General features: G+C 48.3%; 1 protein-coding gene across 1 annotated transcript in view; it reads left to right on the top strand.

The window, feature by feature from the left end:
• Positions 1-295: 295 nt before the first annotated feature.
• ATP1A3 (ATPase Na+/K+ transporting subunit alpha 3) overlaps positions 296-20,331 on the top strand; it is a gene marked incomplete at its 5' end in the record, with an annotated part of 141,926 nt that continues 121,890 nt past the window's right edge. Inside the window, one exon of the mRNA XM_075606696.1 lies at positions 296-451. Coding sequence (XP_075462811.1) covers positions 296-451 — 156 coding nt within the window. The remainder of the gene's footprint in view (positions 452-20,331) is intronic.

The raw sequence follows: 20,331 nt of genomic DNA, 5'->3' as shown, positions 1-20,331 counted from the left end.
CTGCCTCTCTTCTCCCTCCCCCCCTGCCTCTCTTCTCCCTCCCCCCTGCCTCTCTTCTCCCTCCTCCCCTGCCTCTCTTCTCCCTCCCCCCTGCCTCTCTTCTCCCTCCCCCTGCCTCTCTTTCTCCCTCCCCCCTGCCTCTCTTCTCCCTCCCCCCTGCCTCTCTTCTCCCTCACCTCCGTCTCTTCTCCCTCTCCCCTGTCTCTTCTCCCTCCCCCCCTGCCTCCCTTCTCCCTCCCCCCCTGCCTCTCTTCTCCCTCCCCCCCTGCCTCTCTTCTCCCTCCCCCCCTGCCTCTCTTCTACCTCTCCCCCCCAGCAAGCGCTGATTATCCGTGAGGGGGAGAAGATGCAGGTGAATGCTGAGGAGGTCGTGGTGGGAGACCTGGTGGAGATTAAGGGGGGGGACAGAGTGCCGGCTGATCTAAGGATCATCTCTGCGCATGGCTGCAAGGTAAGTGCCAGATACCCCACAGGGGCAAATACACCACCTGATACCCCACAGGGGCAAATACACCACCTGATACCCCACAGGGCAGATACAGCGTCTGGCACCCCACAGGGGCAGCTACACCGTCTGACACCCCACAGGGGCAGCTACACCATCTGACCCCCACAGGGGCAGCTACACCATCTGACACCCCACAGGGGCAGCTACACCGTCTGACCCCCCACAGGGGCAGCTACACCATCTGACACCCCACAGGGGCAGCTACACCGTCTGACACCCCACAGGGGCAGCTACACCGTCTGACACCCCACAGGGGCAGCTACACCGTCTGACATCCCACAGGGGCAGCTACACCGTCTGACACCCCACAGGGGCAGCTACACCGTCTGGCACCCCACAGGGGCAGCTACACTGTCCTGGACCCCCACAGGGGCAGCTACACCATCTGACCCCCACAGGGGCAGCTACACCGTCTGACACCCCACAGGGGCAGCTACACCGTCTGGCACCCCACAGGGGCAGCTACACCGTCTGACACCCCACAAGGGGCAGCTACACCGTCTGGCACCCCACAGGGGCAGCTACATCGTCTGACACCCCACAGGGGCAGCTACACCGTCTGGCACCCCACAGGGCAGCTACACTGTCTGACCCCCACAGGGGCAGCTACACCATCTGACACCCCACAGGGGCAGCTACACCGTCTGACACCCCACAGGGGCAGCTACACCGTCTGACACCCCACAGGGGCAGCTACACCGTCTGGCACCCCACAGGGGCAGCTACACCGTCTGACACCCCACAGGGGCAGCTACACCGTCCTGACACCCCACAGGGGCAGCTACACCGTCTGACACCCCACAGGGGCAGCTACACCGTCTGACATCCCACAGGGGCAGCTACACCGTCTGACACCCCACAGGGGCAGCTACAACCGGTCTGGCACCCCACCAGGGGCAGCTACACTGTCTGACCCCCACAGGGGCAGCTACACCATCTGACACCCCACAGGGGCAGCTACACCGTCTGACCCCCACAGGGGCAGCTACACCATCTGACCCCCACAGGGGCAGCTACACACCGTCTGACACCCCACAGGGGCAGCTACACCGTCTGGCACCCCACAGGGGCAGCTACACCGTCTGACACCCCACAGGGGCAGCTACACCGTCTGGCACCCCACAGGGGCAGCTACACCGTGTGGCACCCCACAGGGGCAGCTACACCGTCTGACACCCCACAGGGGCAGCTACACCGTCTGACACCCCACAGGGGCAGCTACACCGTCTGACCCCCCACAGGGGCAGCTACACCGTCTGGCACCCCACAGGGGCAGCTACACGTCTGGCACCCCACAGGGGCCGTGTAAGAGACGTGCAGAGGTACAAGCAGATTTGGGGAAATGAAACCATGGCTCTATTCAGCCCGTCACTTTAAATAATTTATTTATTTATAAAATATTTTACCAGGAAGTAATACAGTGAGAGTTACCTCTCGTTCTCACGCATGTCCTGGGCACAGAGTTATAACGTGTGTTACAGGCAGTAATACAGTGAGAGTTACCTCTCGTTCTCACGCATGTCCTGGGCACAGAGTTATAACATGTGTTACAGGCAGTAATACAGTGAGAGTTACCTCTCGTTCTCACGCATGTCCTGGGCACAGAGTTATAACATGTGTTACAGGCAGTAATACAGTGAGAGTTACCTCTCGTTCTCACGCATGTCCCTCGAGCACAGAGTTATAACATGTGTTACAGGCAGTAATACAGTGAGAGTTACCTCTCGTTCTCACGCATGTCCTGGTCACAGAGTTATAACGTGTTACAGGCAGTAATACAGTGAGAGTTACCTCTCGTTCTCACGCATGTCCTGGGCACAGAGTTATAACATGTGTTACAGGCAGTAATACAGTGAGAGTTACCTCTCGTTCTCACGCATGTCCTGGGCACAGAGTTATAACATGTGTTACAGGCAGTAATACAGTGAGAGTTACCTCTCGTTCTCACGCGTGTCCTGGGCACAGAGTTATAACGTGTTACAGGAAGTAATACAGTGAGAGTTACCTCTCGTTCTCACGCATGTCCTGGGCACAGAGTTATAACGTGTTACAGGAAGTAATACAGTGAGAGTTATCTCTCGTTCTCACGCATGTCCTGGGCACAGAGTTATAACGTGTTACAGGCAGTAATACAGTGAGAGTTATCTCTCGTTCTCACGCATGTCCTGGGCACAGAGTTATAACGTGTTACAGGCAGTAATACAGTGAGAGTTACCTCTCGTTCTCACGCATGTCCTGGGCACAGAGTTATAACATGTGTTACAGGCAGTAATACAGTGAGAGTTACCTCTCGTTCTCACGCATGTCCTGGGCACAGAGTTATAACGTGTTACAGGCAGTAATACAGTGAGAGTTACCTCTCGTTCTCACGCATGTCCTGGGCACAGAGTTATAACGTGTTACAGGCAGTAATACAGTGAGAGTTACCTCTCGCTCTCACGTCTGTCCTGAGCACAGAGTTATAACATGTGTTACAGGCAGTAATACAGTGAGAGTTACCTCTCGTTCTCACACATGTCCTGAGCACAGAGTTATAACATGTGTTACAGGCAGTAATACAGTGAGAGTTACCTCTCGTTCTCACGCATGTCCTGGGCACAGAGTTATAACGTGTGTTACAGGCAGTAATACAGTGAGAGTTACCTCTCGTTCTCACACATGTCCTGGGCACAGAGTTATAACATGTGTTACAGGCAGTAATACAGTGAGAGTTACCTCTCGTTCTCACGCATGTCCTGGGCACAGAGTTATAACGTGTGTTACAGGCAGTAATACAGTGAGAGTTACCTCTCGTTCTCACGCATGTCCTGGGCACAGAGTTATAACGTGTGTTACAGGCAGTAATACAGTGAGAGTTACCTCCCGTTCTCACGCATGTCCTGGGCACAGAGTTATAACGTGTTACAGGCAGTAATACAGTGAGAGTTACCTCTCGTTCTCACGCATGTCCTGGGCACAGAGTTATAACGTGTTACAGGCAGTAATACAGTGAGAGTTACCTCTCGTTCTCACGCATGTCCTGGGCACAGAGTTATAACGTGTTACAGGCAGTAATACAGTGAGAGTTACCTCTCGTTCTCACGCATGTCCTGGGCACAGAATTATAACGTGTTACAGGCAGTAATACAGTGAGAGTTACCTCTCGTTCTCACGCATGTCCTGGGCACAGAGTTATAACGTGTGTTACAGGCAGTAATACAGTGAGAGTTACCTCTCGTTCTCACGCATGTCCTGGGCACAGAGTTATAACATGTGTTACAGGCAGTAATACAGTGAGAGTTACCTCTCGTTCTCACGCATGTCCTGGGCACAGAGTTATAACGTGTTACAGGCAGTAATACAGTGAGAGTTACCTCTCGTTCTCACGCATGTCCTGGGCACAGAGTTATAACGTGTTACAGGCAGTAATACAGTGAGAGTTACCTCTCGCTCTCACGTCTGTCCTGAGCACAGAGTTATAACATGTGTTACAGGCAGTAATACAGTGAGAGTTACCTCTCGTTCTCACACATGTCCTGAGCACAGAGTTATAACATGTGTTACAGGCAGTAATACAGTGAGAGTTACCTCTCGTTCTCACGCATGTCCTGGGCACAGAGTTATAACGTGTGTTACAGGCAGTAATACAGTGAGAGTTACCTCTCGTTCTCACACATGTCCTGGGCACAGAGTTATAACATGTGTTACAGGCAGTAATACAGTGAGAGTTACCTCTCGTTCTCACACATGTCCTGGGCACAGAGTTATAACGTGTGTTACAGGCAGTAATACAGTGAGAGTTACCTCTCGTTCTCACGCATGTCCTGGGCACAGAGTTATAACGTGTGTTACAGGCAGTAATACAGTGAGAGTTACCTCCCGTTCTCACGCATGTCCTGGGCACAGAGTTATAACGTGTTACAGGCAGTAATACAGTGAGAGTTACCTCTCGTTCTCACGCATGTCCTGGGCACAGAGTTATAACGTGTTACAGGCAGTAATACAGTGAGAGTTACCTCTCGTTCTCACGCATGTCCTGGGCACAGAGTTATAACGTGTTACAGGCAGTAATACAGTGAGAGTTACCTCTCGTTCTCACGCATGTCCTGGGCACAGAGTTATAACGTGTTACAGGCAGTAATACAGTGAGAGTTACCTCTCGTTCTCACGCATGTCCTGGGCACAGAGTTATAACGTGTGTTACAGGCAGTAATACAGTGAGAGTTACCTCTCGTTCTCACGCATGTCCTGGGCACAGAGTTATAACATGTGTTACAGGCAGTAATACAGTGAGAGTTACCTCTCGCTCTCACGCATGTCCTGAGCACAGAGTTATAACATGTGTTACAGGCAGTAATACAGTGAGAGTTACCTCTCGTTCTCACGCATGTCCTGGGCACAGAGTTATAACGTGTTACAGGCAGTAATACAGTGAGAGTTACCTCTCGTTCTCACGCATGTCCTGGGCACAGAGTTATAACTTGTGTTACAGCAAGTAATACAGTGAGAGTTACCTCTCGTTCTCACGCATGTCCTGGGCACAGAGTTATAACATGTGTTACAGGCAGTAATACAGTGAGAGTTACCTCCCGTTCTCACGCATGTCCTGGGCACAGAGTAATAACGTGTGTTACAGACAGTAATACAGTGAGAGTTACCTCTCGTTCCCACGCATGCCCTGGGCACAGAGTTATAACGTGTTACAGGCAGTAATACAGTGAGAGTTACCTCTCGTTCTCACGCATGTCCTGGGCACAGAGTTATAACATGTGTTACAGGCAGTGATACAGTGAGAGTTACCTCCCGTTCTCACGCATGTCCTGGGCACAGAGTTATAACATGTGTTACAGGCAGTAATACAGTGAGAGTTACCTCTCGTTCTCACGCATGTCCTGGGCACAGAGTTATAACGTGTGTTACAGGCAGTAATACAGTGAGAGTTACCTCTCGTTCTCACGCATGTCCTGGGCACAGAGTTATAACGTGTTACAGGCAGTAATACAGTGAGAGTTACCTCTCGCTCTCACGCATGTCCTGGGCACAGAGTTATAACATGTGTTACAGGCAGTAATACAGTGAGCGTTACCTCTCGTTCTCACGCATGTCCTGGGCACAGAGTTATAACGTGTTACAGGCAGTAATACAGTGAGAGTTACCTCTCGTTCTCACGCATGTCCTGGGCACAGAGTTATAACGGGTGTTACAGGCAGTAATACAGTGAGAGTTACCTCTCGTTCTCACGTATGTCCTGGGCACAGAGTTATAACGTGTTACGGGCAGTAATACAGTGAGAGTTACCTCTCGTTCTCACGCATGTCCTGGGCACAGAGTTATAACGTGTTACAGGCAGTAATACAGTGAGAGTTACCTCTCGTTCTCACGCATGTCCTGGGCACAGAGTTATAACATGTGTTACAGGCAGTTATACAGTGAGAGTTACCTCTCGTTCTCACGCATGTCCTGGGCACAGAGTTATAACGTGTGTTACAGGCAGTAATACAGTGAGAGTTACCTCTCGTTCTCACGCATGTCCTGGGCACAGAGTTATAACGTGTTACAGGCAGTAATACAGTGAGAGTTACCTCTCGCTCTCACGCATGTCCTGGGCACAGAGTTATAACATGTGTTACAGGCAGTAATACAGTGAGAGTTACCTCTCGTTCTCACGCATGTCCTGGGTACAGAGTTATAACGTGTGTTACAGGCAGTAATACAGTGAGAGTTACCTCTCGTTCTCACGCATGTCCTGGGCACAGAGTTATAACGTGTTACAGGCAGTAATGCAGTGAGAGTTACCTCTCGCTCTCACGCATGTCCTGGGCACAGAGTTATAACGTGTTACAGGCAGTAATACAGTGAGAGTTACCTCTCGTTCTCACGCCTGTCCTGGGCACAGAGTTATAACGTGTGTTACAGGCAGTAATACAGTGAGAGTTACCTCTCGTTCTCACGCATGTCCTGGGCACAGAGTTATAACATGTGTTACAGGCAGTAATACAGTGAGAGTTACCTCTCGTTCTCACGAATGTCCTGGGCACAGAGTTATAACGTGTTACAGGCAGTAATACAGTGAGAGTTACCTCTCGTTCTCACGCATGTCCTGGGCACAGAGTTATAACGTGTGTTACAGGCAGTAATACAGTGAGAGTTACCTCTCGTTCTCACGCATGTCCTGGGCACAGAGTTATAACGTGTTACAGGCAGTAATACAGTGAGAGTTACCTCTCGCTCTCACGCATGTCCTGGGCACAGAGTTATAACATGTGTTACAGGCAGTAATACAGTGAGAGTTACCTCTCGTTCTCACGCATGTCCTGGGTACAGAGTTATAACGTGTGTTACAGGCAGTAATACAGTGAGAGTTACCTCTCGTTCTCACGCATGTCCTGGGCACAGAGTTATAACGTGTTACAGGCAGTAATACAGTGAGAGTTACCTCTCGTTCTCACGCATGTCCTGGGCACAGAGTTATAACATGTGTTACAGGCAGTAATACAGTGAGAGTTACCTCTCGTTCTCACGCATGTCCTGGGCACAGAGTTATAACGTGTTACAGGCAGTAATACAGTGAGAGTTACCTCTCGTTCTCACGCATGTCTTGGGCACAGAGTTATAACATGTGTTACAGGCAGTAATACAGTGAGAGTTACCTCTCGTTCTCACGCATGTCCTGGTCACAGAGTTATAACGTGTTACAGGCAGTAATACAGTGAGAGTTACCTCTCGCTCTCACGCATGTCCTGGGCACAGAGTTATAACATGTGTTACAGGCAGTAATACAGTGAGAGTTACCTCTCGTTCTCACGCATGTCCTGGGTACAGAGTTATAACGTGTGTTACAGGCAGTAATACAGTGAGAGTTACCTCTCGTTCTCACGCATGTCCTGGGCACAGAGTTATAACGTGTTACAGGCAGTAATGCAGTGAGAGTTACCTCTCGCTCTCACGCATGTCCTGGGCACAGAGTTATAACGTGTTACAGGCAGTAATACAGTGAGAGTTACCTCTCGTTCTCACGCATGTCCTGGGCACAGAGTTATAACGTGTGTTACAGGCAGTAATACAGTGAGAGTTACCTCTCGTTCTCACGCATGTCCTGGGCACAGAGTTATAACATGTGTTACAGGCAGTAATACAGTGAGAGTTACCTCTCGTTCTCACGCATGTCCTGGGCACAGAGTTATAACGTGTTACAGGCAGTAATACAGTGAGAGTTACCTCTCATTCTCACGCATGTCCTGGGCACAGAGTTATAACGTGTGTTACAGGCAGTAATACAGTGAGAGTTACCTCTCGTTCTCACGCATGTCCTGGGCACAGAGTTATAACGTGTTACAGGCAGTAATACAGTGAGAGTTACCTCTCGCTCTCACGCATGTCCTGGGCACAGAGTTATAACATGTGTTACAGGCAGTAATACAGTGAGAGTTACCTCTCGTTCTCACGCATGTCCTGGGTACAGAGTTATAACGTGTGTTACAGGCAGTAATACAGTGAGAGTTACCTCTCGTTCTCACGCATGTCCTGGGCACAGAGTTATAACGTGTTACAGGCAGTAATACAGTGAGAGTTACCTCTCGTTCTCACGCATGTCCTGGGCACAGAGTTATAACATGTGTTACAGGCAGTAATACAGTGAGAGTTACCTCTCGTTCTCACGCATGTCCTGGGCACAGAGTTATAACATGTGTTACAGGCAGTAATACAGTGAGAGTTACCTCTCGTTCTCACGCATGTCCTGGGCACAGAGTTATAACATGTGTTACAGGCAGTAATACAGTGAGAGTTACCTCTCGTTCTCACGCATGTCCTGGGCACAGAGTTATAACATGTGTTACAGGCAGTAATACAGTGAGAGTTACCTCTCGTTCTCACGCATGTCCTGGGCACAGAGTTATAACATGTGTTACAGGCAGTAATACAGTGAGAGTTACCTCTCGTTCTCACGCATGTCCTGGGCACAGAGTAATAACGTGTGTTACAGGCAGTAATACAGTGAGAGTTACCTCTCGTTCACACGCATGTCCTGGGCACAGAGTTATAACGTGTTACAGGCAGTAATACAGTGAGAGTTACCTCTCGCTCTCACGCATGTCCTGGGCACAGAGTTATAACATGTGTTACAGGCAGTAATACAGTGAGAGTTACCTCTCGTTCTCACGCATGTCCTGGGTACAGAGTTATAACGTGTGTTACAGGCAGTAATACAGTGAGAGTTACCTCTCGTTCTCACGCATGTCCTGGGCACAGAGTTATAACGTGTTACAGGCAGTAATACAGTGAGAGTTACCTCTCGTTCTCACGCATGTCCTGGGCACAGAGTTATAACATGTGTTACAGGCAGTAATACAGTGAGAGTTACCTCTCGTTCTCACGCATGTCCTGGGCACAGAGTTATAACGTGTTACAGGCAGTAATACAGTGAGAGTTACCTCTCGTTCTCACGCATGTCCTGGGCACAGAGTTATAACATGTGTTACAGGCAGTAATACAGTGAGAGTTACCTCTCGTTCTCACGCATGTCCTGGTCACAGAGTTATAACGTGTTACAGGCAGTAATACAGTGAGAGTTACCTCTCGCTCTCACGCATGTCCTGGGCACAGAGTTATAACATGTGTTACAGGCAGTAATACAGTGAGAGTTACCTCTCGTTCTCACGCATGTCCTGGGTACAGAGTTATAACGTGTGTTACAGGCAGTAATACAGTGAGAGTTACCTCTCGTTCTCACGCATGTCCTGGGCACAGAGTTATAACGTGTTACAGGCAGTAATGCAGTGAGAGTTACCTCTCGCTCTCACGCATGTCCTGGGCACAGAGTTATAACGTGTTACAGGCAGTAATACAGTGAGAGTTACCTCTCGTTCTCACGCATGTCCTGGGCACAGAGTTATAACGTGTGTTACAGGCAGTAATACAGTGAGAGTTACCTCTCGTTCTCACGCATGTCCTGGGCACAGAGTTATAACATGTGTTACAGGCAGTAATACAGTGAGAGTTACCTCTCGTTCTCACGCATGTCCTGGGCACAGAGTTATAACGTGTTACAGGCAGTAATACAGTGAGAGTTACCTCTCATTCTCACGCATGTCCTGGGCACAGAGTTATAACGTGTGTTACAGGCAGTAATACAGTGAGAGTTACCTCTCGTTCTCACGCATGTCCTGGGCACAGAGTTATAACGTGTTACAGGCAGTAATACAGTGAGAGTTACCTCTCGCTCTCACGCATGTCCTGGGCACAGAGTTATAACATGTGTTACAGGCAGTAATACAGTGAGAGTTACCTCTCGTTCTCACGCATGTCCTGGGTACAGAGTTATAACGTGTGTTACAGGCAGTAATACAGTGAGAGTTACCTCTCGTTCTCACGCATGTCCTGGGCACAGAGTTATAACGTGTTACAGGCAGTAATACAGTGAGAGTTACCTCTCGTTCTCACGCATGTCCTGGGCACAGAGTTATAACATGTGTTACAGGCAGTAATACAGTGAGAGTTACCTCTCGTTCTCACGCATGTCCTGGGCACAGAGTTATAACATGTGTTACAGGCAGTAATACAGTGAGAGTTACCTCTCGTTCTCACGCATGTCCTGGGCACAGAGTTATAACATGTGTTACAGGCAGTAATACAGTGAGAGTTACCTCTCGTTCTCACGCATGTCCTGGGCACAGAGTTATAACATGTGTTACAGGCAGTAATACAGTGAGAGTTACCTCTCGTTCTCACGCATGTCCTGGGCACAGAGTTATAACATGTGTTACAGGCAGTAATACAGTGAGAGTTACCTCTCGTTCTCACGCATGTCCTGGGCACAGAGTAATAACGTGTGTTACAGGCAGTAATACAGTGAGAGTTACCTCTCGTTCACACGCATGTCCTGGGCACAGAGTTATAACGTGTTACAGGCAGTAATACAGTGAGAGTTACCTCTCGCTCTCACGCATGTCCTGGGCACAGAGTTATAACATGTGTTACAGGCAGTAATACAGTGAGAGTTACCTCTCGTTCTCACGCATGTCCTGGGTACAGAGTTATAACGTGTGTTACAGGCAGTAATACAGTGAGAGTTACCTCTCGTTCTCACGCATGTCCTGGGCACAGAGTTATAACGTGTTACAGGCAGTAATGCAGTGAGAGTTACCTCTCGCTCTCACGCATGTCCTGGGCACAGAGTTATAACGTGTTACAGGCAGTAATACAGTGAGAGTTACCTCTCGTTCTCACGCATGTCCTGGGCACAGAGTTATAACGTGTGTTACAGGCAGTAATACAGTAAGAGTTACCTCTCGTTCTCACGCATGTCCTGGGCACAGAGTTATAACATGTGTTACAGGCAGTAATACAGTGAGAGTTACCTCTCGTTCTCACGCATGTCCTGGGCACAGAGTTATAACGTGTTACAGGCAGTAATACAGTGAGAGTTACCTCTCGTTCTCACGCATGCCCTGGGCACAGAGTTATAACGTGTGTTACAGGCAGTAATACAGTGAGAGTTACCTCTCGTTCTCACGCATGTCCTGGGCACAGAGTTATAACGTGTTACAGGCAGTAATACAGTGAGAGTTACCTCTCGCTCTCACGCATGTCCTGGGCACAGAGTTATAACATGTGTTACAGGCAGTAATACAGTGAGAGTTACCTCTCGTTCTCACGCATGTCCTGGGTACAGAGTTATAACGTGTGTTACAGGCAGTAATACAGTGAGAGTTACCTCTCGTTCTCACGCATGTCCTGGGCACAGAGTTATAACGTGTTACAGGCAGTAATACAGTGAGAGTTACCTCTCGTTCTCACGCATGTCCTGGGCACAGAGTTATAACATGTGTTACAGGCAGTAATACAGTGAGAGTTACCTCTCGTTCTCACGCATGTCCTGGGCACAGAGTTATAACATGTGTTACAGGCAGTAATACAATGAGAGTTACCTCTCGTTCTCACGCATGTCCTGGGCACAGAGTTATAACATGTGTTACAGGCAGTAATACAGTGAGAGTTACCTCTCGTTCTCACGCATGTCCTGGGCACAGAGTTATAACATGTGTTACAGGCAGTAATACAGTGAGAGTTACCTCTCGTTCTCACGCATGTCCTGGGCACAGAGTTATAACATGTGTTACAGGCAGTAATACAGTGAGAGTTACCTCTCGTTCTCACGCATGTCCTGGGCACAGAGTTATAACATGTGTTACAGGCAGTAATACAGTGAGAGTTACCTCTCGTTCTCACGCATGTCCTGGGCACAGAGTTATAACATGTGTTACAGGCAGTAATACAGTGAGAGTTACCTCTCGTTCTCACGCATGTCCTGGGCACAGAGTTATAACATGTGTTACAGGCAGTAATACAGTGAGAGTTACCTCTCGTTCTCACGCATGTCCTGGGCACAGAGTTATAACGTGTTACAGGCAGTAATACAGTGAGAGTTACCTCTCGTTCTCACGCATGTCCTGGGCACAGAGTTATAACGTGTTACAGGCAGTAATACAGTGAGAGTTACCTCTCGTTCTCACGCATGTCCTGGGCACAGAGTTATAACATGTGTTACAGGCAGTAATACAGTGAGAGTTACCTCTCGTTCTCACGCATGTCCTGGGCACAGAGTTATAACATGTGTTACAGGCAGTAATACAGTGAGAGTTACCTCTCGTTCTCACGCATGTCCTGGGCACAGAGTTATAACATGTGTTACAGGCAGTAATACAGTGAGAGTTACCTCTCGTTCTCACGCATGTCCTGGGCACAGAGTTATAACATGTTACAGGCAGTAATACAGTGAGAGTTACCTCTCGTTCTCACGCATGTCCTGGGCACAGAGTTATAACGTGTTACAGGAAGTAATACAGTGAGAGTTACCTCTCGTTCTCACGCATGTCCTGAGCACAGAGTTGTAACGTGTTACAGGCAGTAATACAGTGAGAGTTACCTCTCGTTCTCACGCATGTCCTGGGCACAGAGTTATAACATGTGTTACAGGCAGTAATTCAGTGAGAGTTACCTCTCGTTCTCACGCATGTCCTGGGCACAGAGTTATAACGTGTGTTACAGGCAGTAATACAGTGAGAGTTACCTCTCGTTCTCACGCATGTCCTGGGCACAGAGTTATAACGTGTTACAGGCAGTAATACAGTGAGAGTTACCTCTCGCTCTCACGCATGTCCTGGGCACAGAGTTATAACATGTGTTACAGGCAGTAATACAGTGAGAGTTACCTCTCGTTCTCACGCATGTCCTGGGTACAGAGTTATAACGTGTGTTACAGGCAGTAATACAGTGAGAGTTACCTCTCGTTCTCACGCATGTCCTGGGCACAGAGTTATAACGTGTTACAGGCAGTAATGCAGTGAGAGTTACCTCTCGCTCTCACGCATGTCCTGGGCACAGAGTTATAACGTGTTACAGGCAGTAATACAGTGAGAGTTACCTCTCGTTCTCACGCATGTCCTGGGCACAGAGTTATAACGTGTGTTACAGGCAGTAATACAGTGAGAGTTACCTCTCGTTCTCACGCATGTCCTGGGCACAGAGTTATAACATGTGTTACAGGCAGTAATACAGTGAGAGTTACCTCTCGTTCTCACGCATGTCCTGGGCACAGAGTTATAACGTGTTACAGGCAGTAATACAGTGAGAGTTACCTCTCGTTCTCACGCATGTCCTGGGCACAGAGTTATAACGTGTGTTACAGGCAGTAATACAGTGAGAGTTACCTCTCGTTCTCACGCATGTCCTGGGCACAGAGTTATAACGTGTTACAGGCAGTAATACAGTGAGAGTTACCTCTCGCTCTCACGCATGTCCTGGGCACAGAGTTATAACATGTTACAGGCAGTAATACAGTGAGAGTTACCTCTCGTTCTCACGCATGTCCTGGGCACAGAGTTATAACGTGTTACAGGAAGTAATACAGTGAGAGTTACCTCTCGTTCTCACGCATGTCCTGAGCACAGAGTTGTAACGTGTTACAGGCAGTAATACAGTGAGAGTTACCTCTCGTTCTCACGCATGTCCTGGGCACAGAGTTATAACATGTGTTACAGGCAGTAATTCAGTGAGAGTTACCTCTCGTTCTCACGCATGTCCTGGGCACAGAGTTATAACGTGTGTTACAGGCAGTAATACAGTGAGAGTTACCTCTCGTTCTCACGCATGTCCTGGGCACAGAGTTATAACGTGTTACAGGCAGTAATACAGTGAGAGTTACCTCTCGCTCTCACGCATGTCCTGGGCACAGAGTTATAACATGTGTTACAGGCAGTAATACAGTGAGAGTTACCTCTCGTTCTCACGCATGTCCTGGGTACAGAGTTATAACGTGTGTTACAGGCAGTAATACAGTGAGAGTTACCTCTCGTTCTCACGCATGTCCTGGGCACAGAGTTATAACGTGTTACAGGCAGTAATGCAGTGAGAGTTACCTCTCGCTCTCACGCATGTCCTGGGCACAGAGTTATAACGTGTTACAGGCAGTAATACAGTGAGAGTTACCTCTCGTTCTCACGCATGTCCTGGGCACAGAGTTATAACGTGTGTTACAGTCAGTAATACAGTGAGAGTTACCTCTCGTTCTCACGCATGTCCTGGGCACAGAGTTATAACATGTGTTACAGGCAGTAATACAGTGAGAGTTACCTCTCGTTCTCACGCATGTCCTGGGCACAGAGTTATAACGTGTTACAGGCAGTAATACAGTGAGAGTTACCTCTCGTTCTCACGCATGTCCTGGGCACAGAGTTATAACGTGTGTTACAGGCAGTAATACAGTGAGAGTTACCTCTCGTTCTCACGCATGTCCTGGGCACAGAGTTATAACGTGTTACAGGCAGTAATACAGTGAGAGTTACCTCTCGCTCTCACGCATGTCCTGGGCACAGAGTTATAACATGTGTTACAGGCAGTAATACAGTGAGAGTTACCTCTCGTTCTCACGCATGTCCTGGGTACAGAGTTATAACGTGTGTTACAGGCAGTAATACAGTGAGAGTTACCTCTCGTTCTCACGCATGTCCTGGGCACAGAGTTATAACGTGTTACAGGCAGTAATACAGTGAGAGTTACCTCTCGTTCTCACGCATGTCCTGGGCACAGAGTTATAACATGTGTTACAGGCAGTAATACAGTGAGAGTTACCTCTCGTTCTCACGCATGTCCTGGGCACAGAGTTATAACATGTGTTACAGGCAGTAATACAGTGAGAGTTACCTCTCGTTCTCACGCATGTCCTGGGCACAGAGTTATAACATGTGTTACAGGCAGTAATACAGTGAGAGTTACCTCTCGTTCTCACGCATGTCCTGGGCACAGAGTTATAACATGTGTTACAGGCAGTAATACAGTGAGAGTTACCTCTCGTTCTCACGCATGTCCTGGGCACAGAGTTATAACATGTGTTACAGGCAGTAATACAGTGAGAGTTACCTCTCGTTCTCACGCATGTCCTGGGCACAGAGTTATAACATGTGTTACAGGCAGTAATACAGTGAGAGTTACCTCTCGTTCTCACGCATGTCCTGGGCACAGAGTTATAACATGTGTTACAGGCAGTAATACAGTGAGAGTTACCTCTCGTTCTCACGCATGTCCTGGGCACAGAGTTATAACATGTGTTACAGGCAGTAATACAGTGAGAGTTACCTCTCGTTCTCACGCATGTCCTGGGCACAGAGTTATAACGTGTTACAGGCAGTAATACAGTGAGAGTTACCTCTCGTTCTCATGCATGTCCTGGGCACAGAGTTATAACATGTGTTACAGGCAGTAATACAGTGAGAGTTACCTCTCGTTCTCACGCATGTCCTGGGCACAGAGTTATAACGTGTTACAGGAAGTAATACAGTGAGAGTTACCTCTCGTTCTCACGCATGTCCTGAGCACAGAGTTATAACGTGTTACAGGCAGTAATACAGTGAGAGTTACCTCCCGCTCTCACGCATGTCCTGGGCACAGAGTTATAACGTGTTACAGGCAGTAATACAGTGAGAGTTACCTCTCGTTCTCACGCATGTCCTGGGCACAGAGTTATAACGTGTGTTACAGGCAGTAATACAGTGAGAGTTACCTCTCGTTCTCACGCATGTCCTGGGCACAGAGTTATAACATGTTACAGGCAGTAAAACAGTGAAAGTTATCTCCCGTTCTCACGCATGTCCTGGGCACAGAGTTATAACTGTGTTACAGGCAGTAATACAGTGAGAGTTACCTCTCGTTCTCACGCATGTCCTGGGCACAGAGTAATAACATGTGTTACAGGCAGTAATACAGTGAGAGTTACCTCTCGTTCTCACGCATGTCCTGGGCACAGAGTTATAACGTGTGTTACCAGGCAGTAATACAGTGAGAGTTACCTCTCGTTCTCACGCATGTCCTGGGCACAGAGTTATAATGTGTTACCGGGAAGTAATACAGTGAGAGTTACCTCTCGTTCTCACGCATGTCCTGGGCACAGAGTTATAACGTGTTACAGGCAGTAATACAGTGAGAGTTGCCTCTCGTTCTCACGCATGTCCTGGGCACAGAGTTATAACGTGTTACAGGCAGTAATACAGTGAGAGTTACCTCTCGTTCTCACGCATGTCCTGGGCACAGAGTTATAACGTGTTACAGGCAGTAATACAGTGAGAGTTACCTCTTGTTCTCACGCATGTCCTGGGCACAGAGTTATAACGTGTTACAGGCAGTAATACAGTGAGAGTTACCTCTCGTTCTCACGCATGTCCTGGGCACAGAGTAATAACATGTGTTACAGGCAGTAATACAGTGAGAGTTACCTCTCGTTCTCACGCATGTCCTGGGCACAGAGTTATAACGTGTGTTACAGGCAGTAATACAGTGAGAGTTACCTCTCGTTCTCACGCATGTCCTGGGCACAGAGTTATAACATGTTACAGGCAGTAATACAGTGAGAGTTACCTCCCGTTCTCACGCATGTCCTGGGCACAGAGTTATAACTGTGTTACAGGCAGTAATACAGTGAGTGTTACCTCTCGTTCTCACGCATGTCCTGGGCACAGAGTTATAACGTGTTACAGGCAGTAATACAGTGAGAGTTACCTCTCGTTCTCACGCATGTCCTGGGCACAGAGTTATAACGTGTTACAGGCAGTAATACAGTGAGAGTTACCTCTCGTTCTCACGCATGTCCTGGGCACAGAGTTATAACGTGTTACAGGCAGTAATACAGTGAGAGTTACCTCTCGTTCTCACGCATGTCCTGGGCACAGAGTTATAACGTGTTACAGGCAGTAATACAGTGAGAGTTACCTCTCGCTCACACGCATGTCCTGGGCACAGGGTTATAACGTGTTACAGGCAGTAATACAGTGAGAGTTACCTCTCGTTCTCACGCATGTCCTGGGCACAGAGTTATAACGTGTGTTACAGGCAGTAGTACAGTGAGAGTTACCTCTCGTTCTCACGCATGTCCTGGGCACAGAGTTATAACGTGTTACAGGCAGTAATACAGTGAGAGTTACCTCTTGTTCTCACGCATGTCCTGGGCACAGAGTTATAACGTGTTACAGGCAGTAATACAGTGAGAGTTACCTCTCGTTCTCACGCATGTCCTGGGCACAGAGTTATAACGTGTTACAGGCAGTAATACAGTGAGAGTTACCTCTCGCTCACACGCATGTCCTGGGCACAGGGTTATAACGTGTTACAGGCAGTAATACAGTGAGAGTTACCTCTCGTTCTCACGCATGTCCTGGGCACAGAGTTATAACGTGTGTTACAGGCAGTAGTACAGTGAGAGTTACCTCTCGTTCTCACGCATGTCCTGGGCACAGAGTTATAACGTGTTACAGGCAGTAATACAGTGAGAGTTACCTCTCGTTCTCACGCATGTCCTGGGCACAGAGTTATAATGTGTTACAGGCAGTAATACAGTGAGAGTTACCTCTCGCTCTCACGCATGTCCTGGGCACAGGGTTATAACGTGTTACAGGCAGTAATACAGTGAGAGTTACCTCTCGTTCTCACGCATGTCCTGGGCACAGAGTTATAACGTGTGTTACAGGCAGTAATATAGTGAGAGTTACCTCTCGTTCTCACGCATGTCCTGGGCACAGAGTTATAATGTGTTACAGGCAGTAATACAGTGAGAGTTACCTCTCGTTCTCACGCATGTCCTGGGCACAGAGTTATAACGTGTGTTACAGGCAGTAATACAGTGAGAGTTACCTCTCATTCTCACGCATGTCCTGGGCACAGAGTTATAATGTGTTACAGGCAGTAATACAGTGAGAGTTACCTCCCGTTCTCACGCATGTCCTGGGCACAGAGTTATAACTGTGTTACAGGCAGTAATACAGTGAGAGTTACCTCTCGTTCTCACGCATGTCCTGGGCACAGAGTAATAACATGTGTTACAGGCAGTAATACAGTGAGAGTTACCTCTCGTTCTCTCGCATGTCCTGGGCACAGAGTTATAACGTGTGTTACCAGGCAGTAATACAGTGAGAGTTACCTCTCGTTCTCACGCATGTCCTGGGCACAGAGTTATAATGTGTTACCAGGAAGTAATACAGTGAGAGTTACCTCTCGTTCTCACGCATGTCCTGGGCACAGAGTTATAACGTGTTACAGGCAGTAATACAGTGAGAGTTGCCTCTCGTTCTCACGCATGTCCTGGGCACAGAGTTATAACGTGTTACAGGCAGTAATACAGTGAGAGTTACCTCTCGTTCTCACGCATGTCCTGGGCACAGAGTTATAACGTGTTACAGGCAGTAATACTGTGAGAGTTACCTCTTGTTCTCACGCATGTCCTGGGCACAGAGTTATAACGTGTTACAGGCAGTAATACAGTGAGAGTTACCTCTCGTTCTCACGCATGTCCTGGGCACAGAGTTATAACGTGTTACAGGCAGTAATACAGTGAGAGTTACCTATCGCTCACACGCATGTCCTGGGCACAGGGTTATAACGTGTTACAGGCAGTAATACAGTGAGAGTTACCTCTCGTTCTCACGCATGTCCTGGGCACAGAGTTATAACGTGTGTTACAGGCAGTAATACAGTGAGAGTTACCTCTCGTTCTCACGCATGTCCTGGGCACAGAGTTATAATGTGTTACAGGCAGTGATACAGTGAGAGTTACCTCTCGCTCTCACGCATGTCCTGGGCACAGGGTTATAACGTGTTACAGGCAGTAATACAGTGAGAGTTACCTCTCGTTCTCACGCATGTCCTGGGCACAGAGTTATAACGTGTGTTACAGGCAGTAATATAGTGAGAGTTACCTCTCGTTCTCACGCATGTCCTGGGCACAGAGTTATAATGTGTTACAGGCAGTAATACAGTGAGAGTTACCTCTCGTTCTCACGCATGTCCTGGGCACAGAGTTATAACGTGTGTTACAGGCAGTAATACAGTGAGAGTTACCTCTCGTTCTCACGCATGTCCTGGGCACAGAGTTATAATGTGTTACAGGCAGTAATACAGTGAGAGTTACCTCTCGTTCTCACGCATGTCCTGGGCACAGAGATATAACGTGTTACAGGCAGTAATACAGTGAGAGTTACCTCTCGTTCTCACGCATGTCCTGGGCACAGAGTTATAACATGTTACAGGCAGTAATACAGTGAGAGTTACCTCTCGCTCTCACGCATGTCCTGGGCACAGAGTTATAACGTATTACAGGCAGTAATACAGTGAGAGTTACCTCTCGCTCTCACGCATGTCCTGGGCACAGAGTTATAACGTGTTACAGGCAGTAATACAGTGAGAGTTACCTCTCGTTCTCACGCATGTCCTGGGCACAGAGTTATAACGTGTTACAGGCAGTAATACAGTGAGAGTTACCTCTCGTTCTCACGCATGTCCTGAGCACAGAGTTATAACGTGTTACAGGCAGTAATACACTAAGAGTTAACTCTCGTTCTCACGCATGTCCTGGGCACAGAGTTATAACGTGTGTTACAGGCAGTAATACAGTGAGAGTTACCTCTCGTTCTCACGCATGTCCTGGGCACAGAGTTATAACGTGTTACAGGCAGTAATACAGTGAGAGTTACCTCTCGTTCTCACGCATGTCCTGGGCACAGAGTTATAACATGTGTTACAGGCAGTAATACAGTGAGAGTTACCTCTCGTTCTCACGCATGTCCTGGGCACAGAGTTATAACATGTGTTACAGGCAGTAATACAGTGAGAGTTACCTCTCGTTCTCACGCATGTCCTGGGCACAGAGTTATAACGTGTGTTACAGGCAGTAATACAGTGAGAGTTACCTCTCGTTCTCACGCATGTCCTGGGCACAGAGTTATAACATGTGTTTCCAGGCAGTAATACAGTGAGAGTTACCTCTCGTTCTCACGCATGTCCTGGGCACAGAGTTATAACATGTGTTACAGGCAGTAATACAGTGAGAGTTGCCTCTCGTTCTCACGCATGTCCTGGGCACAGAGTTATAACATGTGTTACCAGGCAGTAATACAGTGAGAGTTACCTCTCGTTCTCACGCATGTCCTGGGCACAGAGTTATAACGTGTTACAGGCAGTAATACAGTGAGAGTTACCTCTCGTTCTCACACATGTCCTGGGCACAGGGTTATAACATGTTACAGGAAGTAATACAGTGAGAGTTACCTCTCGCTCTCACGCATGTCCTGGGCACAGAGTTATAACGTGTGTTACAGGCAGTAATACACTGAGAGTTACCTCTCGTTCTCACGCATGTCCTGGGCACAGAGTTATAACGTGTGTTACAGGCAGTAATACAGTGAGAGTTACCTCTCGCTCTCATGCATGTCCTGGGCACAGAGTTATAACGTGTTACAGGAAGTAATACAGTGAGAGTTACCTCTCGTTCTCACGCATGTCCTGGGCACAGAGTTATAACATGT

Source organism: Ascaphus truei, chromosome 6 (genome assembly GCF_040206685.1).
Source record: "Ascaphus truei isolate aAscTru1 chromosome 6, aAscTru1.hap1, whole genome shotgun sequence".
NCBI classification, from domain to species: Eukaryota; Metazoa; Chordata; class Amphibia; order Anura; family Ascaphidae; genus Ascaphus; species Ascaphus truei.
Note: the sequence above shows the minus strand (reverse complement) of the source record. Positions and strands in the feature narration are given on the sequence as shown.